Consider the following 27,043-nt stretch of genomic DNA (forward strand, 5'->3'; position numbering starts at 1 on the left):
TGGAAAGCCAGGAGACTCGGAGTCCTGCCGTGGGAATGTCAGAACCTGGAGCTCAGCAGCCAGGTTTGCAGATGACCATGTGCAGTGGCATGTGATTAGAATGAGCCGGGAAGCAGTCTTTTAACCAGCACGTGTCAAAATGGAAAGTCCAGGTCACAGAAACTCCTAGCAGGTCCCTTTCTGAGGCTGGTGTAGGACTGTGCCCTCTGGTACACTATAGAGTGCTGGAAACAGGGGTTGCCAGACCAGATCACATGCAAGGTCCATCTAGCCCGGTACCCTACCTCCAACAGCTGCCGAGGAAAGTGCTAATGTGAGATAATGTGTCTCTTCCCCCCTCCTCCTAACCACACCAGAGACTGGCTTCAGTCCAGGGGAAGGGGATCCCACTGTCTCCCATGGGGACACCATTTCAGAGTTGGACTATCAGGTCACTAAGCCATACTTCTTATTGGGTGTCTCAGCAAAACACTTCAGGGAGGAAGTTTCCACAACAGTCTCACAGAACGTCACAACCGGATCAGCAACCTTTAAAAACAACAACAGCAGCAGTTTGTGTCTTTTCTTTGAACTTTTCAACTTCACAAACACACTTTACACAGGGACTGTCTGAAACCTTTTAAACCTCCCATTGTTACCAGCAATGCCCGAGATCACTATAATCAAAAGCAACGAGAGAAAAATCAGGGGCCTGTTTTGTTCAATGTTTCCTTTGGGCAACTGGCAGATCTGGGTGTCGAGTCTGTGTCCCCACTTCTCTCAGCTAGTTAGGCTGCCCTGGATCATTGTGGGTCTTTCACAGCAGCAAGGGAGAGAAAAACATTTAAAAAACAAGGAAGTGTGACTGTGAGGCCACACGGGGCTCTGGGCAGGGGTAGCTCTGAAAACAGTTCTCAGGGATTGAAACGGACTGAATTTCAACTTGACAGTGTCTCTTTAAGGCACCTGGATCCAGGAGAGTGGCTCCCTAGGTTATACTCTGAGCCCCATGCATTCTGCAGCACCATGGGACCAAATGCTTCAGCAAATACCCCTAATGTGAATGTATTGCAGCTCCATGAAATATTCTTCGGTCCCACTCCTCCCCTCCCCAAACACCCGCCCCCAACTGGGCCTCAGGACTGAAAGTGCTGTGACCTACTATGCTGTGGGGATTGTCTCCAGCAATGGCTATTTCTAACAATGGATTTTTCCTCCGTGTTCTCCAGGCAGCCCAGCTCTGTGGGCCTCAGTTGTCATGGTGTCATCTGGGCAGCCTGGCTCAGAATGGCCGTTCCCCCACAGACGTCAGAGGAAAGGGGAGCTTAGTTCTCAGGCCTTGGCTACTGGCTGTTCTCCAGGCAGCATAGCTGGCCAGCCCACACTTTACTGCTCTGCAGCTCCCACTCCGTGGAACAGAAGCTCGAGAGCTGCAGTAGGTCTCGGCAGGAAACAAAACGCCGGGGGTGCCGGCATCCGGCGAAATGGTAACGTCTGCAGTAAAAATGCTGGATTCTACGGCATCTTGGAAAAACACCAAACAGCCAAGTTCAGGAGCTGTGGAGATGATCTAGGCTGTTCACCCCTCTCTGAGCCAGCCACTGAGGCTCTCTGCAGACTCAGACCTGCACTGGTTACACTCTGCTCAGGTTTTCAAAGTTATCTTTGCAGCCATAAGAGCGAGAAGCTCAAAATTAAAAACATGGAGCTGAGATTCTGAGGCACGATTCTGTGCCAAGAGACGCACAGGGACCTGCCTGTCCTGGAGGGATGCATTTGCTTTCTTTGTTATTAAGAAATAAAGGGAAACTTCTTCCCATCTCCCTGCAACTCCTGGAAAGAGAATAACAATTCTTCGCCCTTCCCTAGTGCCTGTCATCTGAGGATCTCAGACATCTCAAACCTCACCCCTCCTGTGAGGTACGCACGTACCTCGTATGTCTCACAGAGGGATAAAGTGAAGCCTACAACAGAAGGTAAGTGGCGAGTCCGAGGTCAGACAGCAAGTGAATGGTAGAGGTAGGAATAGCACCGCGAAGTCTCAGCCGTCTCTCTACACCTCAGGGGCTGCAGTCATAAGACCCTGTGGCACAACGGGCCTGGGGCAGCAGCTGATTGCCACACTCCCAAGGGGGAGGAGGTCCCGTTTTATGTACTCTCAGTAATGACGACAGGAAAGGCTCGTTTCGCTTCCTCACCTTGATATCAATCTCTGAATACATCTTCCGTAAGTCATGCATCACACAGTCCAGGTACAGCTCCCCCGTCCCCAGGATCACGTGCTCCCCAGATTCTTCCACCTGAAACACCAGAACAGATGCCCCAAGCTACAGCACGGCATTCCTTCTGACCTAGCCCCTTCTAGCCTTGTCCACTAGGCCAAGGGAAATGAGTGTGGGGGACTCAGGGCCCTGTACCCCCCGGCTTCCTGCGATTCACCATGACTCTCAGCCAGCCAGTAAAGCGGAAGGTTTATTTAGACGACAGGAATACAGTCCAAGACAGGTCTTGCAGGCACAGACAACAGGATCCCCCTCAGTTAGGTCCATCTTGGGGTCCCCGGGCATCCCAGCCCTCCTTGGGAGGTCAGAGCCCTGTCTGCCTCCCAGCCATATTACCAGCCAGCTCCTGAAAACTCTCTCTTCAGCGACCCCTCCCATAGCCCTTTGTTCAGTTTCCTGGGCAAAGGTGTCACCTGGCCTCTAACCCCTTCCTGGGTTCTCCTGTTACATGCTCAGGTATTCTCCATGGGTCAGTCTCCCATCCCCCAATGCAGACCATCCTAGCCACTCTCCCCTGTCAGCATTCCCAGACCACAGTCAGAACAGTCCCAGTTCGTCCCAGTGTTCTAGTCAGAGAACCTAGAGGGAAAGTTCCAGGCTCCTGAGTCTACTCAACAAGGCAAGTGGGGCCAGCTCCTGGCTTGCTGCGAGGGAAGAGCAGCCCCAGTCCTAGGGTCCCAGCAAGGGACACTGCAGGACATGCTGCAGAACCGGGAGCACCCAGTTACTCCGCTCCCAGCCTCTTCTTGCTGGAGATACAGGCTCTGTGGGAAACCTGTACCTTTGCCAGGCCTAACCGCTCCCAGCAAAATATGCTCTAGGGCAGTGGTCTCCAAACTTTTTTGATCGCGCACCCCTATCAGTAAAAAAATGTTGAGCACGGACCCCCTGCCGCACCAGCTCTACCATTTTTGCCGAAGCAAAAAAAAAAACAAAAAAAAACAGGCCGCTCAGACTCCCGCCCGAACTGCCGAAGCAAAAAGCAGCGCTCCTCCTGCCACGCACCCCCAAGGATCCTCTTGCGCACCCCCTGGGGTGTGCGCACCCCACTTTGGAGACCACTGCTCAAGGGGTGAACCCTACATCGTTGCCTAGGAGAATCAAGCTCGGCTAGTCCATGCAGACTAACAGCACGTGGGTTTCAGGGGAGAGAATGGCAAAGCCAAAACGGGGCTGGTTTTGAACATGTCAAGTGTTAACTGAAGATAGCACAAGGGGGCCCAAAGAGCAGCACAGCCGGGGGCACCTGGATCAGCCTCGCCTCAGCCACACACCTTGGTGGTGAGCGACGGGTAGCTCTTGTTGACTTTCCGCAGGCCATCCAACATTTTAGGGAGCTCCGAAGGGTTGACTGGCTCCACGGCTATTTTGATGACAGACGTGGTGTTGAACTTCAATGGACGGAAGATCTGAGCCTGAAACCAAATCGGAACAATCAGTAAGATTCTGGTGACAAGGGAAATCTCTGCTTTGTAGGACGACCACCCCTTGGAGCCTGGAGTCAGCCACAGGACACGCCCACCATTGCTGGGACAGCACCATGACCAAGTGCAGGCTAGTAGGAGCCCAGCTGCATTCCCTGCATTCATAGTGGGTTTTGTTGTATTGACAGACACAGCCAGGCACCCTGAAGACTGACAATCCACAATGGGGCTGCCTTGCTCATGGGAGAAAGTAACATTCTGGTTGGAGGAAATCGCTGCCCCCCAAGCTGACCATCCTAGACAGCCAGCACGTCTGTCGCCCCTTGACACTCCCCTACTCAGAACGATGCTGAGTCACACACGGTACCTCCTCGTTGCCTCTAGGCTCAGTGATGGTTGCAGTCTTCACAATGGGCTGGTCCACCCCCTCTATAAGGATCCAGTTGCCGGCAGGGACTCGGTTCACCTCTATGTGGTATCTGAAATACGGAACGGGATAGCACACCCATTAGTCACCGCTGTCCACACCTCCACGGCCTCTCACAATGCTGTCTGGCTCTGTTCATCCGCCCTCATCGAATCGCAACCTCTCGCCCTCGGGTTCTCAGACAAACACGTCTGCACCTTCTTCCATGCTGCCTGCTCCCTGTGGAACGCTCCTGTGCTGAGTGGGAGACTGGCTGCACTCCTCTCCTGCTGCAACTCCAAGCACGCAGACAAAGGCCCCAAGAAGGTTCTAGATGGGTGCTTATGTCTATGGCCAGATTAACCCATCCCCGGGGCCTAGCCTAGGCAAACATACACTTCTCCTGGCCCGGAGGGGATGGGGAAGGGCTGGAGTCAGCGTGCCCCACACTCACCTTGCAGCGGCAGCTCCTGTCCTGCAGGGGCTGGCTCCCTGCTTCAGGTGTCACAACCTCTTGTATGGGGGTCGCAGCACCACTCGGGTTTGGCCAGCCCTTCAAACCTGAGTGATGCTGCGACCAACGCCAGGCCCAGGCCCACAGGATAGGAGCCCCCTGCACGCTCGGTCTCCAACCCTCCCGCACCCCACCAGGGCCACCGCTATGCACCGGGCCAGGATTAGCCTCGTGGCGCTGGGGTGGAAGGTGCGTATTTGTGATGATGGATCACAAAAAAGGTAGCAAGCAGTTGGCGGGTCACTTAGTCAAAAGTTTGGGACCCACTGATCTATCGGATAATGGGAAAAGAGAATGCAAACGTATCCATAGCTGTGCTGATCATATCCCTCTCTGCACCCTTTGAATGTCACTTATCCTCTCCCATTGCAAGATCTTTGGGGCTCAACGGGCATTTTGGATCAATTTCATAAACTCAACGGAGCCCCAATCCAGTCCGTCAATCTGGGACTTTTCCCCCGCACTAAATGCGCCCCTCCCCGCCTCCAAAGCCCCGAGCTTTTCTCCCGCACACTGCAGCATCAAGAACAGCAGCAGTGAGTGGGGACTCCTCTCCCAGATTCCCGAGGTTTGTCCTCTTCACTGATCCCCTGGTACCTTGCCACCGAGATCCAGAGCCGCCCCACAGTGCAGATCTGGGAATCCTCTTCATCCTCCAACGTGTAGTTTTCTCCCAGTACCTTCACGGGCTGCCCTGCATGGATGGTCCCACTCAGCACCCTGCCAAAGGCGTGGAACTGGACCCCGTCGTCTGTGCTGTACATTTTCGTGGTGTGACACATTAGTGGACCCTTCCCCCCCCAAAAAAAGAAAGCAAAGTAAGTCACTCCCAAGACATACGCTCACAAAGCAGCGATTAGACCCACGTGGGATTATCAGGAACTCTGTCTGAAAATCCACGAGGAACAGTTTTTGGGTCCTTGATTTTCCTCCTCTGCCTGGAATTCCCTCCCCATTGGCCAGACCCCTTGAAAGAGCATGGTTACGTGCATTTCTCCGGTGAATACTGAGGCAGATTGGTGCTTTCCTCATGCAGACACCACCATGGAAGCTTGTAGCCGTGCTACCTCACAATACGATCCCTGACATTGCAAACTGAGAAGTTTGGGACAGGCCTCTACCTGGATGGACCACTTTAGAAAGGGGGGTTGGAGAGAAGAATGCCATTGCTGAACTGCCAAGTCACGCCTTAGCCTAAGACCCGGTGCTAGAATTTCTGTGCTGCTGGAGGTCCCATATTTCAGATGAGACACAAAACCCAGGTCATGCCCGGGTTTCATGACCGTTTGCACTGGTAAAACTCTGCTTGGGTAATTAATTTTCACTAGTTACACAGACCTTAACCGGGGTAAGGCACTCTGTCTCTCTCTCAGCAGTTTAAAGCCGATGATCTACTATTTACAGGTCAATTCTTCCCTTCCCTTCCTAAGCCGCTGTCTAGCATTGGTGGGACTGTTAAACAGCTGCCGAGTGCCACCCCAGAGGAAGCTACATTTGAAGAAGTGATCCCTTTAGTACAAAAGACAATATAAAGGCAGATACTCTGCTCAGGCTAGCTCAAACCAACTTTTCAGGTCAGATTTTCATGCAGAGAATCTACCTTCATCTAAAATGGCAAAATAATTGTTCACAAAAGGCCCCAAACATCCAGCCATCACAGTGCAGTTCCCAACTGCTGGGAAGTTCTGTCCGTTCCCTGCACATTCTCCAAGAACCCTCTCTCTCTACGGCTGCCCTGGCACACTGCTGAATTTCTCAGAGCAGAGAGATTTGCGTCAGTAGCAGATGAGAGATTGTGAAATGCTGCTGGATGCCTCTCTAGGAGGTGGCTGCCTTGCCGACCCCAGAGAAGGAGGACTTCTCTGCTACCCCATGCTGCTTTTGGAGGTGTAATGATAAGTGAAATGGGTCCTTACATCAGGGTCACACTCGCTCATGGCCTCCCCCAGGTCTGAGTCGACGCCGCCGGTGTAAGTGTGCTCGATTTTGGTCTTGGCTCCCACCTTTGGGGAGGGAATGTGCTGCACACACATGTCCACAAAGCCTAGGAGAGCAGAGCTTCATGAGAATGCTGCTAAGTGGAGGAATCCAGAGTTTAGCACTGAGGGGGCTTGAATAAAACCCGACTTCTTTAACCCGGAGGACTAGTCAGTCTACAGTCCTGAGTGGAGAGCTTATACTGGAACTGCCAACAGGACACACTGTGCTGCCGGCGAAGGATCAGCGAACCTCCACAGGAAGCCAGCCTACTGGTTTTCACTGCACATTGGGGCATTCAGGGGCAGCCTTTCAGGAGAACACGCTAAAGGCAGAGTTGAGGGCATGTGTGCGCAAATGAATTATTTTCAGGGACTTCCTGGCATATTGTACCCAGTGCAAATCAATGTCACGTACAACGTATGGCCTGGAAACTATACCAGAGCTTCTGGGCACCTAAGTCCCACTTCCTCCAAAGGCGAAAATCAGTCAGCTGAGTCTAGATGCAAAGGCCAAGACCTTTAAAAACTAGAAACCGACAATTCATCTCTAAATTCAAACGTAGGCACCGAAATAAGCAGCCTGACTGGTGGAGCAATGGACACCACCAGCACCAACTGAGAAGTGAGGGGAACCTGCAACGTGGGGACATCACCACTGAAAACGGAGCCCTAATGCTCTGCCAACAGCAGGTTAAGCTGGCAAGGGAGAAACAGGACTTACCTGTGAACTCCCCGAAGAACTTCTTGCAGACAAGCCTTAGCAGGGGTCGAATGTTTAGCTTCAGCTCCTCTTTGGTCAGGTGGATGCCCAGCTCATCCAGAGTGCGGGGGAGGGTGGTGTCCACATCACCAACCACCTGTGGGACGGCACACACCACCACCACCGTTACTGAGAGGTTCACTGCCATTGACTCCCGGGTGCAGACAATGGTACCTCCGAGCCATTCAAATGGCGATGGGCTAGGACATCAGTGTGAAAGGACTGGGGGGGCCTGCTGCTAACATCTGGCCTTTTAGCCCGGGAGAGGGGTTCAGATCAGTTTAGTTCCTGCAGTGAAACTGGTTGGGTAGCTTAAAGTTAGGACTTGGTGGTCACTGGGACACATCCCAAAACCAGCGCACCTGGTGCAGGTCCTGCTGAGGAGAGCACCATGAACGGAGGGCGTATTTGGAACGAGGAGCAGAATAGGTGCAGGAAGAGAAGGGGCTGCCCCCTCAGACACAAACATTTGTGATTGTGGAATTTTCCTAACAGGACAGCAGACAGATGTCATATGTAGCGCCATCTAGTGTTCAGTCTTTAAACACTCAGTGACAGATACTACAGGCTTCCATTACTTGGTACTGCAGTCACATGAAAGGAAAGGGGAAAGCAAGCGTGTACCTGCGCCAGGATCTTGTACAGGGGCTCTAGGACAAACTCCACAAAGCTCCGCTGGGAACTGCTGGTCGGGGCCTTTTTAGTGAACTTTCGTCTGTGCAGGAAAAGCCAAAAGGAAAGATGTGAATGGAAGATGCTCTGCCACCCAAAAGCACTATGACCTCTGTGATATGTACACTAGCCCCTGCGTGCCTGGATATTCGTACTTCCCCCTTCCTTTCCTGGTCCTTACGCAGAGTGTAAGATCTGCAGGGCAGGGAATCTGACCTGACCTGTCCCGGGGAGCTCCGTGCACTCCTATGGAGCTATACACATTATTCAAAAAAAGAGACCCCAATGAACCCTCATGGGCATTTAGTAGGAACTGGTGGTCCCTAGGAATTGAACCTGCAACCCCTCCAAGGTATCCACAACCACTCAGAAAAACAGGAAATCGAGCCCCATGCCATCCCGCATCCCCCTCCAAAATCCCGGGGAGCTAGAGCAGACATGTCTATGCCCCAGGGTAAGCCCGGCAACGACAGCTAGCGATGCCTGTGGAGGAACATGAGCGCTCTGCCACCAATTGGCAGGACACACAGCAATGTGGAGTCACACCTAGTAGAGGAGAGGCTCAACTCGGCCTCTTCCAACTCCTCTGTTGTTCTACAGGATGGGGGGGAGGGCAAGAGATGCTGCTTGGACAGTAAGAAAGCTGGTGAACAAAGATCATTAAAAACACTACGTACGTCTTGGGGTTGAAGTAGATGTCACCCCAAAGCCGCTTTGCAAACTCCTGGTAATTGATGTCTCCTACAAGGGAATAAAGAAATAACCTCGGCTATCACACGATGAAATACCTCTCTCCACTCATGGGGTCATGTTTTCTTTGTAAATGGTCAAGGGAGTTCAGAGCTGCAGAAGGGCGCTGGCTCCACAGCTCTCCAGGCTGAAATTCAGGCAAGATTCCCTGACACCAACCCTCAGCAGGAAAACCATGCAGGGGTGAGAAGGGAGTGCGGGGTCTGTGGCCTGACTGCTGACAAGGGGATCAGTCAGGGCCCAGGGAGTTTGTTCAGTTCCAAGGGACACTGGAACTCTCTCAGAAAAATTACGACTGAAAAGAGCCGACTAACTGGATCCACTCGCTCTCCAACTGACTTAACGTCTCAAGCTAAGCACTGGAGAGCAGCTGGCATAGCATGATCTCCATCTCCTGCCCAGGCTCATTGCAATATTTTCTGCCTAGGAGCATCTCTCAGCATCCCCTCTCCCTCTCTTCCCTAGCTTTTAGATCTTAAATCCACACATGAATATCCCTCCTCAAATGCTCCCGGAATAGGCGGGACTGTAGCTCTAGATTTCACGTCATGCTGAGTTTACAAGTGATAAGACATCAGCACCCACTCACACCACTTCCACTAAGAGGACAGTCCATTAGCGTGCCTGACCAACCGCTGCCCGCATGCTAAATTAGTCTGAGAGTCGGGAAAACCAAAGGATGTCACAATGAAAGAGGATCTTGTTTATTCCATCTTATGGTGCACGAGAGCGTCAGCCCCCTGATCTCTGAACAAAGGCTGCTTTTCATGCCCCCCCAAAGTTGGGCCAGCTGCCTGGCAGCACCTCCTCGATCCCAACTTCACCACAACTGCAGCCCCGTGGAACATTGCAAACCGGGGACTCGCCGAGTTCGAGCTGGCCAGGCTAAGCTCTTTCAAAGCAGACAGACCGCCTCAGGCTGGCATCGAGGGAGCAGAGATGCAAACCACAGCCAGGACAGTTACATAAAAAAGATTCAGGGGGCAGCTAGAGGGCAAGACCCCCCAGGGCCAAGCTTCCGCCTCCATACAGCTGAGTCTCAAATCCGGAGAACAGGGCTTTCCTCATGGCAACGCTGAAAGATTCTTAACCCTTTCAGCTCTGAACCATTTTGTTACCCCATGCAGAGTGCAGCACGTACGCAAGCGTTTATCTAGAACAGCGACAGTGGGTTTTCTCCACTATAGACATACGAACCACCCATTCCAATATTTACAAGATAAAGAATTACAGGAGAAAATATTTATCCAGCAATGTTCCTCATCGGGATTCCGGGTTCCTCAACAACCAGAAAGTGGCTGGTGAGAAATACCCCAATTGGGCTCTGCAATAACTCTTAGCTCCTTAAATGTTTCTGAGTGCCTGTGCTAGCATGTAAGTGCATACACGAGCCAGCAGAGACCTGAGCTGCTGTAAGTACTTGAAAGGGCTCCACAGAAATGAATGGGACTTGAGATGTTGATGTGTGCATGGTTTTTGGCTGAGTCTTACCAAACGTGTCTGCATAAATCTTTGCAAAGGAGCCAAGCGTGAAGCAGATGCTGTACTGGGAACTGGAGAAGCAGACGTTCCCCAAAAGAGGGGAGAGGATCAGGTTCTCGTCAGTGGAATACATGCTGAAACAGAGAAAGCTTTTATGTACAGCATAATTCTATAGCGTGATGGAGCAAAGACTGGAGCTCTAAACAGAGAAAGACACTGTCAATGAACCTAAACCCAAACCATTGGAGGAACTCTGCACTGCCCACAGGGGCCTACAAGAGGGCTCCAGCACTAAGGAGATGTGTTGTAGGGTGGGTTGGTTGACTGACACACACACACACTCACTCTCTCTCTCCATCCACAGGTGTTTTGCAGTTTAATTAACTATTGTTTTCTCTTTTTAAAACACATCAAACAATGGAGAAGGAAAAAAAACGTTTGGACAATTGAGGGGAAGAGACCAACAGAGGACAAACAAAGCAGGGATGGAATAAAATGAAAATGTGAATCTGCAACATGCCACTAACCCAACTGCCAGTGCTGCTCTGTAGGGTGCCCGTTAAAGCAGCAGGCAGTAACACATGGTGTGTATGGAGAGCAGTGAAATACTGCCTTCCTCCCCCTCTGCCCTGTTCAGCACGGGCCCCACGGCACCAGGGGCACAGCCGTACGCAGGGCGGCTTGAGAGACAGCACTACTTCACAGTGGATTTAGCAGATTGGGATGCCCAAATCCCATTACCTTTTAATGGAAATTGGACACTCAAATCCCTTGGTCAGCTTTGAAAAAATCTCAGCCCAGTCTCTAAAAAATTATCTAGGGCTTCATACCATTTTGAGGACATCCACCATGGGACAGGCTGGCCCTGTCAAAACACCAGGGAAGGGGAAGGGCCAGTCCCCCCGCACCCTCCCCCAAAAAATTACATGCACACGCTGTAGAAGAGTGAAGTCCTCTCCACCAAATGTGTGTTAAGTGAACAAATCCATTCCAAGTTACGTGTCTAGTGCATGCACTAGTGCATTCCATAGGTGGAAACCATTCCATGACATGCAACTGTAATGACTTATACTTTTGATTTTAGCATGAGCGATGCTTAAACACAGAACTCCAAGATGGACTAAGTGAGCCAAGGATACCATGCTCCAATGACCACCCCCCCACAAATCTGTACCTGATCAAGCCGTTGACCTCATCTACTATGTGTCGGAGTTTGTAATAGGCATCGGTGGGGGGAAGCTTCAGCTCCAGGATCAGCCGATCTATCTTATTAATGCACACGGTCACTGCCAGCCTCTCCTGCACTGCGTGTTTGATCAGCCTCTCTGTGTTCAGCATAACCTGCGGAAAACAAGGAGCATCACCAGACGAGCTAAAGCCCTTGATACCATGTTACATGGGGCGTGACAGACAAAGCAGTGACCCTTACCCAAGAGGCCAGCAGCCTGTAGAAAAGTCTAAGCTCGGCCACCAGTGACCTGCTAATAATTTGAATTTTAGAAGTGTGTGTTTAACCCCACAGCATTCCTTTAAGTCACCCCTTCCAACCCCTCTGATATAAATAATTATCTTTATTTCAGATGTGGGGGGAAGTGGAGGTACAAAGTAGTTAAGCGAGTAGTCCAAAGTCACAGTGCATCAGTGTCAGACCTGGAAATAGAACCCAGGAGCCATGACTCTCTGCTTCAATAGCTAGAAAATGCTCCCCTTTCTAAATCAGCCTCCAAAGAGCCCCCTCACTCATGCAAGTGAACTCTACACAGATTGCTTCAGCTAGATTGAAGTCAGGATCAAGGAGGCCAAGAGATTCTGAAATACATCCACAGGGGGTAAAAGAGACTAACACTTACCCCCTCGGCCGCATCAATGAAAAGCACAACTCCGTCCGAAATACGAAGTCCGGCAGTAACCTCATCAGAAAAGTTCACATGGCCTTCAAAACAAAAGCAATCAAAGCTCAGTGATCCCAGTTCACAGAGCTCACTCGCTGGAGTGGGAAAGCTGCCCCCAGCTATGGGGACCTGTCATTGGTCACAAGCTTGCACTCCAGAGGGCAGGGGTGAGAAGAATGGTGTTCCTTTGCCTTGCAGAAAGCACCTCAGTTAATCTAGCAAGGGCACTGTTGCCAACATTGTGTATAAGGACCTTCCACACTGTCTAATGCTGATTTTTGATACTACAGCAGGCTACTAATGTTGTTTTTAATAGTCATCTGTTTGCAATTGTAACTCTATCCCCAAAGCTTTGTGTAAATGCCCGAGGAAAGGTGGTAATTAAAGTAGTAATTTCAGAGCGGTGAATAATATAATAAATAATATATGGAGATATACCCATCTCATAGAACTGGAAGGGACCTTGAAAGGTCACTGAGTCCAGTCCCCTGCCTTCACTAGCAGGACCAAGTACTGTCCCTGACCGTTTTTATTTATTTTTTTTTGGCCCCAGAGCCCTAAATGGCCCCCTCAAGGATTGAACTCACAACCCAGGCCAAAGCTCAAACCACTGAGCTATCCCTCCCCCTAACGAACTAGGTTAAGGAGCAGAGCTGGGCAGTAACCAACATAATCCCTGCAAAACCCTCCTCCCTCTTTTGGTGTCTTCTGTGCTTGTCTCTCCTTGGCTCAGACTGAAAGCCCTTTGGACACAGCCGCGGTGTTATTTTGTAATGCGCTGGGTCAGTCTCCAGTCTCCATACATCAGAAGCAGAAGTGTGACTCTGGTTAGAGCAGGAATGAATGCATTTCACTTTCTTGCCCAAATGGGCCATCTATTCAGAAGAGCTCAGTACGTCAGGCACCAAGTTCTTCTGAAAACCTAAGCGTAAGTCTCACAATTGCACTTTGGAAAAATCCGGCTCAAACGTGGGTGCCGAGACCTTGAAAATCTGGCCACACATCTACTTCCCATATATTTAAGTCACCTCTGCTGATACAGCTCAGACACAAACAAGTTTCATAGGTTCTAAGGCCAACAAGGGACCATTCTGATCATCTTGTCTGACCTCGAAAAAGAGAGAGAGCAATGTTCTCAGTCCTATTAGCCCTGAAGGAACTAGTCCAGCTACGAGAGCATGAGCTGAAGCCTATGCTGCCTTAAGCATCAGAAACAAAAAACTACCAGCTAAATTCCAGCTGCAAAATCCCTCTATAGCTGGTAGTGTTTTCAGAAGCAGAGAGCAACCAGCTGGAAGGTCAGATTTGAAGCTCTGTTAGGCTGAAATGGAATCACTAAGATTAAACATGAAACCCCAGGATGGCATCCTTGAAGGGAAACTTTTCAGTGTGTCATTGCACTTTATAAAGTCTGAACTGACAAACTGGTCTGTGAGATTTAAATAGACAGACATTGGATTTGAGAAAATGTAAACTGGTTTGGCGCAAAACCCCATTATGCCCTAGCTCCAAAGCCCCCCTCAGACCCTCCTTTGGTAGACAATGGTTTATATTTTTAGTATTCCATTCATGTCTATGCACCTTCCTTCAGAAGACCTATAGGTTTTGTGAACTGGGGCCCATTTGTGGAAGTCTTTACTGAAACGTGCATTTCTTACTCACACCAGTAGCACCACTGGCTTTACTGAAACTAACTCAAGCAGGATTGCCAGGAATAAGCCCACAAATTTCTTAGTGTCTGGATCAGCTCAACACACCTGGTGTGTCCATGACGTTGAAGAGAAAGGATTTCCCCTTGGTGTCTGGTAGAACCACAGTCACTGGGGTACTCTTGATGCCAACACCCCTCTGAAAGAAATGAAGTCAGGATTAGCAGATAAATTACAGTGCAACATGACTGGGGGAAGCGGCAGTCAGCCATGGAAAGAGAATTCATCAGACAAGACACAGAAAATCGCCCAGCCATCCCAATGTCCCATCTCCGATCATACTGGATTGGGCTGTTGATCCAGACACCCAGTGAACTTGCTCTAGCAGTAGCCAACACCCCGTTCATCCGAGGAGAAATCTCCTGAATACTGTACTCAGCTAACAGTGCAATGCTATACATGGGAGAATAAATTCCTTCTGCCTCCCTTCTCGCTGCTGTCCGCAGGTCATGCCCTGACACATGAGCTCTGCCCATAGGCAGTGTAAAGAAACAGCGAAGGGATGGAAATACCATGTTCACAGAACGGACCCAGACATGACCCTGCACCAACATGTAATCAGTATGACCCAGGTTTTTTTTTTGTTAAATATAACCAAAGACCCCAGTCTAAAGGTTCAAATCCCAGAAAGCCCAGGGTTTATGAAAAATAGAATCTGTTTATTCCGATCTCAGCCAATAACCCCTGCCCTGCGCCTTCCCTTCACAGACTGAACCCACTTGTGCCACTGGGACAGCCTCCAAAATTAGAGTTTATGTTTATAACCGTCATCATCATCATCATCACGGCAAATCTCCCAGGGACACGGCCTCCTTGCGGATCGAATGCCACCCGCATTCTTAAGGAGTCTGTCTGACCTTACTGTGCCACTGAGGCTTTTGGTTACCATGTGATTGCCAAACGCGTAGTGGCCTTTCTTGGTACACACACTTCAGCATTCACTGGTCTTCCATCCAAATAATACGTCCATCACCAATTTTACATTTATCTCCAACACGCAGGATATCAAATGGCCCTTTCACAACAATACCTTGGCCATGTTAGCCTCAGCATCAGAGAAACTCTTGGCTGTTTCAATTACAAGGACAATTGACCAGATTGCCACAGGTGGTCAGCTTCACTAGGTTTTTTTATTTAATTAAATGTGACTATTAAGGTTTTATATAGGGAGGCAAGAGTAATGGAAGGAAGATAAGGTTTGATCTGCTTGTCATTGCCTTAAGCGATAAGATCCCTGGTTTACAGATCAACTGGTGCAGTGAATCAAAACGAACTTTCCTCCCAACATACAGGGCACAAGAGGTCACACTTGGAAGCATTCAGAGTGAAGAATTTATTTTTTCATGTCTTTCTGCAGCTTGAGCGCAGTTTGCCGGAGTTAGTGCCTATCTCAAGGTGTACTCACCTCTTGCTCCGTGAACAGTATGTCAGTGTAGCAAAGCTGCAGAAACAGAGACAGTTCTCCGGGTCAGATCATGAAACAAGACGTTTTTATATCAAACATTTTAAAGTCTGAAATAGTTATATGTAAACAGCCATCGCTTCCTAACACAGTAAATAAATGGCACAGCTAGGAACAGAACCCAGGAGCCTGGTTTCCAGTTCTCGGCTCTAACCTTTAGATCGCATTCTCCCTCATGCACAGAATCTCTCCATTTGAATGTGAGCACCCTCTGCCCTCCCGTCATCCCAAACGATCAGAACATACTAAGATGCCACTTACATCCTGGTCGTAGCGCTTCCTGATCTCTGGGTGCGTCTGCTCTATCAGGCAATCCACAAAACAAGTCTGAAAGTATCAAAAGGCAAGAAAAACCAAGGTGACCTTATGGGTGATAAACAGATACAGATGGCCACCAAATCTTTGCTATTTTAATCTCTCAAGGGACTAAAACTATCAGACTAGCGAGTAGCGATAAAGTAACTGACAGATCATTACTACTACTACAGTTTTACTATGGGCCCACTCAGGATGGGGGCCCCACTGTTTGGGCACCAGTTCAAACATAAATAGATATAGTTTGAGCCCCAAAGGGCTTCCAATCTAAAACACATAAGAGATGAAGGGTCACGAACAACCCTTAACCAGGGGGTGGGGCTACTCAGGAAGAGTAGGGCTTTAAAAAGACCCCTCCTAAGCAACCAGAGAAGCTAGTGAACAGGAGCAGCTAACAGGGGAGTTTTGTGAGGGAGTTTACAGGGGGAGCGTGATGGTGGGGGCGCTACATACCACTTAACATTTCTTAAACTTCTTTAAACTTATGCTACAAAACATCCCCATATAAAAACAAAAACAACAACAAAGGAACCAGCTGCAGAAGTAAAAAGAGAATGCAGGCAGAAGTCCAGCAACAGAGTGGGGGCTACCCAGTTTATTGCACCCAATGCAGCATGTCTGATTACCTGCCCTATGGGCTGGTGGTGTATGTATGCATTCGGTGCAAGGAGCTCCTGGCCCTCAGAGGCCCTATGGGCTGGTGGTGTATGTATGCATTCGGTGCAAGGAGCTCCTGGCCCTCAGAGACTGTGTACGGGTTTTGGAGGCCAAGGTGGCCGAGCTGGAGGAGCTAAGGGAGACAGAGAGGTACATAGATGACAGCCTCTGTGCTGTTGAGGAGGATGAAAGCCTCAGGGATGGAGAACATCCAATTGGAGCAGAAATAAATGATCCCATAGTTAGGACCATTCTTCCAGATGATGTTGGGGTATCCTCTTGCACTGAGGTTACCTCTCCGGGGGAGGGAACTCCAGTTATTAGGAAGAGACGGGTATTAGTAATGGGTGATTTGATCATTAGAAACATAGATAGCCGGGTTTGAGATGACCGGGAGAACCACATGGTGACTTGCCTGCCTGCTGCGAAGGTTGCAGATCTCTCGAGACATCTAGATAGACTTATGTGTAGTGCTGGGGAGGAGCCGGTGGTCGTGGTACATGTAGGTACCAATGACATAGGGAAGGATAGGAGAGAGGTCCTGGAGGCCAAATTTAGGCTGCTAGGTAAGGAACTGAAGGCCAGGAACCCCATGGTAGCATTCTCTTAAATGCTTCTAATTCCATGCGCAGGACCAGACAGACAGGCAGAACTGCAGGGTCTCAATGCATGGATGAGATGCTGGTGTATGGAGGAGGGGTTTAGGTTTATTGGGAACTGGGGAAACTTTTGGGAAAGAGGGAGTCTATACAGAAAGGATGGGCTCCACCTAAACCAAAATGGAACCAGATTGCTGGAGCTTAAAATTAAAAAGGCCATAAAGCAGTTTTTAAACTAAGGGCTGGGGAAAAGCTGACAGGTGCAGAGGAGCACGTGGTTCGGACATCCCTTAGAGGAGGATCTATAAATGGAGATTCCCTATGTCCTAATAAGAAGGAGAGGATGGAGGATCATAAAATACAGGTAGGATCTGAAGAGAAACAGTCAAATGAAAAACAGTCCCATTCAATTACATCAAGTGATGGCAGGCAGCTAAAAAGGGACAAGTTTTTAAAGTGCTTACATGCCAATGGTAGAAGTCTAAATGATAAGATGCATGAACTAGAGTGCCTCGTGTTAAATGAGGAGATTGCTATAACAGACATCACAGAAACTTGGTGGAATGAGGATAATCAATGGGACACAGTAATACAAGGGTACAAAATATATTGGAAGGACAGAACAGGTCGTGCTGGTGAGGGAATGGCACTATATGTGAAAGAAAGCGTAGAATCAAATGAAGTAAAAATCTTAAATGAACCAAACTGTACCACAGAATCTCTATGGATTGGGAGATTTCAACTATCCCCATATTGACTGGGTTCATATCACCTCAGGAAGGGATGCTGAGATAAAGTTTCTTGACACCTTAAATGACTGCTTCTTGGAGCAGCTAGTCCTGGAACCCACAAGGGGAGAAGCAATGCTTGATTTAGTCCTAAGTGGAGCACAGGATCTGGTCCAACAGGTGAATATAGCTGAACTGCTTGGTAATAGTGACCATAATATAATTAAATTTACCATCTCTGTGGCGGGGAAAACACCACAGCAGCCCAACACTGTAGCATTTAATTTCAGAAAGGGGAACTACACAAAAATGAGATGGTTAGTGAAACAGAAATTAAAAGGTACAGTACCAAAAGTAAAATCTCTGCAAGCTGCATGGAAACTTTTAAAGGACACCTTAATAGAGGCTCAACTTAAATGTATACCCCACATTAAAAAAAATATAGTAGGAAAAGATGGATAAGGAGGGAAGGAAAGAGGGACTGTCACACTCTGTCAGCTCCCTAGCCGTGAGGAGCAGGCCTGGTTTTGTAGGCATCACAGCAGAGGGGAGCCTTGACAAAGCCATGGTAAGGGTATTGCTCCCCTCTCCCCCAATCGGTTAGATTTATCTACCCATTGAACTGATATATGCTATCAAACACTCCTGAGCTGATGTGTACACATCACTTCTTAAAGCAGAGTTACATAACCACATATGCATTAGCTAGAGCACACAGAACTGAATGCATAAACTGGCTTCTGGCTTACTACTTTAACCGCTGAGAGACTATCAACAATCAACTTGGCCTCCTAATCAAAAAACAGTCACTACTGTGAACCAGTGAGCTCTCACATAGGCACTATTAGCAAGGCACGTCCCTGCACAAGTGCGCTGTTATCCTTCAACAGCACCAGCTGATTCATTAACACAGAAGACACACACTGTCCTCAGTTAGGCACAGCCCTGTATTCATTGTACCTTGCCATGGTGGAGATGCCCGCACAGGGTCACATTCCGAATCAGCTCAGAGTTGTCCATCAGATCTGCCAGGAAACTAGAGGAAGGGAAGAAACAAATGACAGTTAGCTGCTTCTATTCTGCCCACAGTACGATCCCCCAGTAAGACCTGGCACTTCAATTGCATCTTTCATCCCAGGGTCTTGAAGTGCTTTAGAACATTCATTCTCCTAGCTCCCTGCCAGGTAGGTAAACATCCTCAGTTCACAGACTGGGAAGCTGACCCACAGAGATTAAGTATTGGACCAATGCTAGATGAAATGATAGAATTGTCAAAAACAGTGCTGAAAAGGTGGAAGTGTTCAATAAATATTTCTGTTCTGTGCTTTGGGAAAAACAGATGATGTATTTATATCATACGATGATGACAATACACTTTCCATTCCAACAGGACCGCTAAACAACAGCTACTAAAGCTACTAAAGGACCCTCTGTTGCTTTTTACAGATTCAGACTAACACGGCTACCCCTCTGATACTTGACACCATGCAAGGCACTGCATTTAGCCGTATGGAATGGAAATCTATCAACCTCATGAAGAAACTTGCACAAATACAGACAAATATCATCTTCCTTTCCAAATGCAAACGGATGGACATCATACCAAATGGACTGAAAGGTGAAAAATCCATTGCTATCACCTCACCCTCCCTGATTGAACTAACCTCATTATCTCCACACTGATATATACCTGCCTCTGGAGATTTCCATTACTTGCATCTGAAGAAGTGAGGTTCTTACCCACGAAAGCTTATGCTCCCAGTACTTCTGTTAGTCTCAAAGGTGCCACAGGACCCTCTGTTGCTTTTTACAGATTCAGACTAACACGGCTACCCCTCTGATACTACTAAAGCTAGATATTTTAAATCAGGTCCAGAGAACTCGGATCCAAGAATTTTAAAAGAACTGGCCAAGAAGCTTGCTGGACCGTTAATGTTGATTTTCAGTAACTCTTGGAACACTGGGGAAGTTCTAAAAGACTGAAAGAAAGCTAATGTTGTGCTAACATTTAAAAAGGGGAAGATCCAGTTAATTATAGAGACCCGTCACCTTGACAAGATAATGGAATGGCTGATATAGGGCTCAAGAAGAATTAAAGGAGATTAATATAATTAATGCCAAGTAACATTGATTTATGGAAAATAAATATTGTCAAATTAATGTATAATCCCTTCAAACCACTATCAAGTTCAGCATAAAAGGTAATAAATGTTGATCCCTTCGGTAACACATCTGACTTGGTACTGCATGACGTTTTGTTTAAGTAACTAGAATGATACGAGATCAACATGGCACATATGGATTAAAAACTAAGAGACAGGTCTCCAAATGTAACTAAGTGGGGAATCATGACTGAGCATGTGCGCTTCTAAAGGCATTCCACAGTTCTTTGCCCTATGCTATTTAACGACCTGTATGAAAACAAAATATGCACTAACAAAATTTGCAGGTGACACCAAGATTGGAGAAGTGGTAAATGAAGAGACTAGGTCATCGATACAAAGTGACATGGATCACTTGATAAGCTGGAGGCAAGCAAAAAATATGCATTTTTATATGGCTAGGAACACAGAATGGATGCCATATTTTTAGGATGGGGGACTCTATCCTGGGAAGCAGCGATTCTGAAAAGAACATGAGGGTCAATGGTGGATAATCTACGGAGCTCCCAGTGTGATGTTGTGGCCAAAAGAGCTAATGTGATCCTGGGATGTATAAACCGGGGGAATCTTGAGAAGGAGTAGAGAGATTATATTACCTTTGTATCTGGCACTGGTGCAATTACTGCTGGAATACTGTGTTCAGTTCTGGACAATTCAAGGAGAATGTTGATAAATTGGAGAGGGTTCAGAGAGGAGCCATGACAATGATTAAAGGATTGGACAAAATATTGTCTAGTGATAGACTTGAGGAGCTAACTCTATTTAGTTTATCCAACAGAAGGTTAAGGGATAAATTGATCATAGTCTATAAGGACCTTTGTGGGGAACAGAAATGTAATAACAGACTCTTCAATCGAGCAGACAGATATAACAAGATCCAATGGCTGGAAGTTGAAGCTAAACAAATTCAGACCAGAAATAAGGCACAATTTTTTAACAGCGAGGGTAATTAATCACTGTAAGAACTTTAACGTAAGAACATAAAAATGGACAATGGCCCTTCTAGGCCAATATGTTGGTCTTCTGACAGTAGCCAATGCTAAATGCTTCAGAGGGAATGACAGAACAGGGCAATTTATTGAGTGATCCATTGTCATCCATTCCCAGATTCTAGTAATCAGAGGTTTAGGGACACCCGGAGCAAGAGGCTAATAGCCACTGATGGACCTATCCTCCAGGAACTTATCTAATCTTTTTTTAACCCAGTTATACTTTCGGCCTTCACAAAATCCCCTGGCAACAAGTTCCCCAGGTTGACTATGTGTTGTGTGAAGAAGTACTTCCTTATGTTTGTTTTAAACCTGCTGTATGCTAATTTCATAGGGCAATCCCTGGTTTGAGTGTTATGTGAAGGGATAAATAATAATACTTCCCTATTTACTTTCTCTACACCAGTCATGATTTTATAGACCTCTGTCCTATTCCCCCAGTCGTCTCTTTTCCAAGCTGAAGAGTCTCAGCCTTTTAATGTCTCCTCATATGCAAGCTTGTTCCATACCCCTAATCATTTTTGTTGCCTTCCTCTGCACTTTTTCAGAGTGGGGTGCCATGCATTTATATAGGGGCATGATGATATTTTCTGTCTTCTTAATGGTTCGTAACATTCTGCAAGCTTGTCTGAGTACTGCTGCACACTGAGCAGATGATTTCAGAGAACTATCCACAATGACTCCAAGATCTCTTTCTTGAGTGGTAACAGCTAATTTAGACCTCATCATTTTCTATGTATGGTTGGGATTATGTTTTCTATGGACATTACTTTGCATTTATCAATACTGAATTTCATCTGCCATTTTCTTGCCCAGTCACCCAGTTTTATGAGACCCCTTTATAACTCTTCACAATCTGCTTTGGACTTAACTCTCTGAAGTAGTTTAGTATCATCTGCACACTTTGCCACCTCACTGTTTATCCATTTTTCCAGAGCAGCGATGTCCCAGGAGCAGCTAAGATTTAGTCAGGGGCATTTATAGTAAAAAAAGTTATGGACAGGGGCAGTGAATTTTTGTTTAGTGACCTGTCCATTACTTTTGCTAAAAATACCCATGACTAAATCTTAGCCTTATTTATGAGTATGTTGAACAGTACAGGGCCCAGTACAGATCCTTGGGGAACCTTCCTATTCACCTCCTCTATTGACACCTCAATCTGGTACAGTTCCTCAGATCTATCACCTAAAAAGAACAACTCAGGAGTTTGAATCTCCCCTCAGATCAGAAGACGGATGCAAGGAATTCATTTAGCTTCTGCAATTGCCACGTATTCCTTGAGTGCTCCTTTAGCTCCTCAATCGTCCAGTGGCCCCACTGATTGTTTGGCAGCTTCCTGCTTCAGATTGTTACGTTTTTGCGTCTTTTGCTAGTTACTCTTCAAATTCTTTTTTTGGTCTGCCTAATTATACTTTTACACTTGGCTTGCCAGAGTTTATGTTCCTTTTCATTTTCCTCACTAGGATTTGACTTCCGATTTTTAAAGGATGCCTTTTGTCTCTGCCTTTTTTATTCTGTTGTTTAGCCATGGTGGCTTTTTTTGATCTTCTTACTGTTTTTTCCCCTCTTTTTTATTTGGGCCATAGATATAGTTGCAGCTTCTATCGTGGTGTTTTTAAAAAGTTTCCAAGTAATGTGCAGGCATTTCACTCTTGTGTTTCTGTTTAACTAGCCTCCCCGTGTTTGTGGAGTTCCCTTTTTTGAAGTTAAATGCTACTGTGGTGGGTTTCTTTGGTATTTTCCCCCTTACAAGGATGTTAAATTTCATTACTTTATGGTCACTTTATGGTCACCACATGAGTAGTTCAGCTATATTCACCTCTTGGACCAGATCCTGTGCTCCACTTAGGACTAAATCAAAATTGCCTCTCCCCTTGAAGGCTCCGGGACTAACTCCTCCAAGAAGCAGTCATTAAGGCGGTCTAGAAATTGTCTCTCTGCATTCACTCCTGAGATGACATGTACTCAGTCAATATGGGGATAGCTGAAAGTACAGGGGAGTCGCATCTTAGGCAGGGATTAGGTTCTGAAGTCAGTGCGTAAGGTGAAAATCGCGTATAGTTAAATGTTCATTGAGTGGAATGGCGGGCGGAATCGCCCGCACTACAGGTACAGTATTTAAATTGTTTTTTTGTTTTGTTTTGCCAAGCGTTTATAGTTAAAATCGCATAAGTTAAATGCGCCTATGATGCGACTCCACTGTATTGCATTATCTGTTTTTGTAGTCTCTCTAATCTCCCTGAGCATTTCACTGTTACCATCACCATCCTGGTCATGTGGTCAGTAGTATATTCCTACAGCTATATTCTTATTATTCAAGCACAGAATTTCTATCCATTGAGATTCTATGGTACAGTTTGATCCATTGAAGATTTTTACTATATTTGACTCTATGCTTTCTTTCACATATAGTGCCAGTCCCCTACCAGTGCGACCTACTTTGTTATTCCAGTATATTTTGTACCCTGGTATTACCATGTCCCATTGGTTATCATTCCACCAAGCTTCTGTGATGCCTAGTAAAGCAATATCCTCATTTAATACCAGGCTCTCAAGTTCACCCATCTTCTTGCATTTGTACACAAGCTCTTATAAAATTTGTCAATATTTAGTCGTCTGCCTTTATGTGATGTAACTGAATGGGACTCTTTCCTTTGACTGTTTCTCTTCAGTTATTTATCAGGGGCTTTGATGGATTCTCCATCACTGGACATTTTTTAACTGAGACTGGATGTTTTTCTACAAGATCTGCTTAATGCCTTACACTGCATTATATAGAATGTCAAAGACCACAATGGTCCTTTATGGCCTTACAATCTACAAAGTGCCTCATACAGTCAGTAGGACGGCTGTAACTAGCACCCAGGATTCTGGACTCTCTATTTTTTCTGAGTGACTCAAGAAAATAGGTTTTACGTGAATTCAAGGTGTGGGTTTCTGACTGACAAACTCCACGTTAACTGGGGAGGGATGATGAAAACTAAGGACTGAAGTTAGTGAAGTAAGGACACTATGCGTGCTGTGCTGTGCAGTGAGTGGAATGCATTTTGAAGCTTCAATTCCTTTTGTACCTTTTTCCTTCTCCCCTCTAGCTAGAAAAAGGGGAACCAGCTGCTCTTGCAGTTCTGCCGATGGTGTCCCTATGCTGGAAGACAAGACGTTTTCACCTCCACTCTAGAGCAGCTTTTTCCTCTGAGTAGTACATACCAATCCCTCTTACCTTCCCTCAGGCTGTGAACACGGGAAAGCGAAGGATACACTGTACGAATTACTTGAACCAAATACGAACTTTTGAAAGAAAAAGCCACACAGTACTCACTCCATTTCATATACAGTGACAGGCAACGTCTGCTCCATCAGGGAGAATTTCTTAGTTTTCACAGGTTTAATAATAGGCTCTGAAAACAAAGAAAAATGAAAAGGTATTCCTTAGTACCCCTCAGCCCCAACATTCTCTCTAATTTTAGAGGTTCACTGTAATAAAGAGTAGACAAAACTTTAAGCTGTGCAGAGGATCAGAAACTAAACTGAAATAAGTTTTAATTTGCCTTCTTTAAAGTAACTCATGAACAAAATTATTCTTTCTGAACTATCTCAATAGAACTTCTGTTAAAATGACAGAAACAAAACCCTAACCAGAATGAATTCTGAAGAGAGGAAACTAATGATACTGCCAAAAAACTCTAACCCTAACCCTAATGATACTGCCAGCAGCAAGACTATTTTCCTTCTCCCTTACAAGTTTGTTTTAAGAAGCCCTCCCTGATCACACCCACAATTTACTAACCTATCATTACTCACCAGTGAGAGGCTGGGTATCTTCCTCCTGCACTATGGTCTCTACCTCAGGTCCATAAACCTCTTCAGCAGTCGGATAGTATTTCTTATCCTCATGCAGTACCACCTCCATTCCAGGATGATCTTCATCATGATCTCCTATATCATCGTCATCATCATCATCATCAAGCTGAAACCAAGAACAATACTTTGCTATTCTTTAGAGCACTACACAAACATTAAATTCCGTAGTATTATCATCCCTATTTTACAGTTAGGAAACTGGAGGCAGTGAGTGGGTAGGTGATTTGCTGATGGTCACACTTTAAGTCATTGACACAGCTGGAAAAGAATCCGGCCATCAGAACTACCACTAGAATCTAGATCATATGCAACTACAGTGCAGGTCCCAGTCTTGCTGTATCAGGCACTGATCAAAGTCAGGTTCAGAAAAAGGTTCTGAGGGGCTCCCCCACTTTTTGGTTTGGAGGCCATTTTTCCACCTTGAATCCATTCCAGATAGCCACAATGAACAGTAGGTCATCTTTAAAACAGATACCAATGCCACATGCAAGTGATGCTTGCACAGCAAGCAATCGATACCAATACCCTTTATCAACGTGCACAACGTAGCCAAAGCTGGCCGTACAAGTAGTGAGACACACTAGACCCCTTCTGCATCAAGGTGCGGCTACCAAACCCTGTGCATTAAACCCCCAAACCTCACACGTGTGAGAGTTATGATTTCACTACTACAATAATGATTATTTTGCATATGCATATAAATACTCGCACCATTAGGAGCTCTACTACTTTAAAGGAACAACCCAGTGATTAGTTCCAATTTCTTAGGTCACTAAAGATCTACCAAAGAAAGTGAAAGAGCAATTTTTTACAGTGAAAGAGCAATTCCTAAACAGATCAGTGGCTATTTCTGTTTTCATAAATATAAATACTACTCATATTCCTCTATTCCATAAATGTTCCTACACTAAGATCATCATCATAATCTCTGAACACCTTCCAGTCATGTATTAAACATGATTAACATGTGTCCTGTGTTGGTATTAACATCTCTTAACGGGAGACACCGGAAAGTATGAGTAAAATAATGAAGGACTCAGTGTAAGGATCTTGCTTAAAACACAAGCTATGGAGCTCCTATTTGAAAGCGTACAACAGCAGGGAAACTCGATTAAAACAGAGAAAGTTTCTTATTTTTTCACACATTCAAGTGGAAACTGAATTTCCTTGTCTTTTTCTGGCTATCAAGAGGGAAGCTTCTTATTAGATTTTTAATTTTTATTATGTTTTTAGAAATCTACTAAATCAGAAAATGTAATGGTCCATCAAAGTTTTCCTTGAAAACACTAAGTAAGTGTGCTGTGGTATGGGGTGTTTTTGTTTTGTTTTTTGAGAGAGAGAGAGAGAGAAATCATTTTCTGGGGACAGGAGACACTGACACAGAAGGAATAGTTACTTTTCAGCTTGCACCAGATATCTGTTGATAACTATAGTCAGGATTAAAATTCAGGAGAAACAGGTTAGAGCAGGAGGAGAAAACTTAAGACATGAATAACCTTCATTTCAGTATTACATTATTTTGGTGAAAATATAAATTAAGATTTTTTTGCACAAGTCTCACTGCACCTCATCAAGATCCTTGGCCTCTCTGCCCAGTTCATCATCATCATCGTCAGAGTCGAGCTCTGGCCCAATGTAATTCCCAAACTCATCATACAGGTCTGTGTCCATGATGCTAAGTACCAAGAGAGACAAAGCCACGTGTAACTATAATAATCGAGGCAATTGTTTTCCTGCACCATGGATGAAGCTGCATCCCACCCCCATCCCTCCACCCAGTCATTTACGTTTATTCGTTAAACACATTTGATAACTGACTCCCTTTGCCAGCACCCAGTGCTCCCCCCCATTGCCCTTTCCAGGGCCCCCCTTCACCAGCACCCATCCCACATCGCCCCCTCTAGAGCCCCTGGTTAATCAGCAACCAGAGCCCACCCTACACTGCACCCCTGCCACTCCCAGCACATCACCCCCACATCATCCTCCCTAGAGTCCCCTCTGCCAACACCCTGCATCGCTGGCACACATCATCCTCCCCAAAGCCCCCATCACAGCACCCTGTGTGCCCCCAGATAACCCCTCTCTGCCAAGTCCCCCACAGCACCCCTTCCATCAGACCCCAGCACCCCAACATCCTTCCGAGCCCCAATCACCAGCACCACCCACATTACCAGACCCCAGCACACACACCCCTCCAGAGCCCTTTTTGCCAGTCCCCCACATCACCTCGCCCAGAGCCCCCTGCAATCCCCCACATCCCCCCAGTCCCCCACGTCACCCCACATCCCCCCAGGTCACCCCACATCACCTCGCCCAGAGCCCCCTGCAATCCCCCACATCCCCCCAGTCCCCCACGTCACCCCACATCCCCCCAGGTCACCCCACATCACCTCGCCCAGAGCCCCCTGCAATCCCCCACAT

The 27,043-nt window shown here is 46.9% G+C and overlaps 1 protein-coding gene across 1 annotated transcript in view; it reads right to left on the reverse strand.

The window, feature by feature from the left end:
• EFTUD2 (elongation factor Tu GTP binding domain containing 2) overlaps positions 1 to 26,297 on the reverse strand; it is a gene marked incomplete at its 5' end in the record, with an annotated part of 33,824 nt that extends 7,527 nt beyond the window's left edge. The window contains 19 exon segments of the mRNA XM_034755908.1: positions 446 to 528; positions 2,178 to 2,279; positions 3,536 to 3,676; positions 4,053 to 4,164; positions 5,203 to 5,396; positions 6,522 to 6,649; positions 7,306 to 7,441; positions 7,969 to 8,059; positions 8,694 to 8,757; positions 10,258 to 10,382; positions 11,423 to 11,589; positions 12,099 to 12,181; positions 13,898 to 13,988; positions 15,255 to 15,290; positions 15,573 to 15,638; positions 18,571 to 18,646; positions 24,081 to 24,159; positions 24,563 to 24,728; positions 26,189 to 26,297. Coding sequence (XP_034611799.1) covers positions 446 to 528; positions 2,178 to 2,279; positions 3,536 to 3,676; positions 4,053 to 4,164; positions 5,203 to 5,396; positions 6,522 to 6,649; positions 7,306 to 7,441; positions 7,969 to 8,059; positions 8,694 to 8,757; positions 10,258 to 10,382; positions 11,423 to 11,589; positions 12,099 to 12,181; positions 13,898 to 13,988; positions 15,255 to 15,290; positions 15,573 to 15,638; positions 18,571 to 18,646; positions 24,081 to 24,159; positions 24,563 to 24,728; positions 26,189 to 26,293 — 2,045 coding nt within the window.
• Between the last annotated feature and the right edge of the window lie 746 nt (positions 26,298 to 27,043).

Source organism: Trachemys scripta, chromosome 23 (assembly GCF_013100865.1).
Source record: "Trachemys scripta elegans isolate TJP31775 chromosome 23, CAS_Tse_1.0, whole genome shotgun sequence".
Lineage (NCBI taxonomy): Eukaryota > Metazoa > Chordata > Testudines > Emydidae > Trachemys > Trachemys scripta.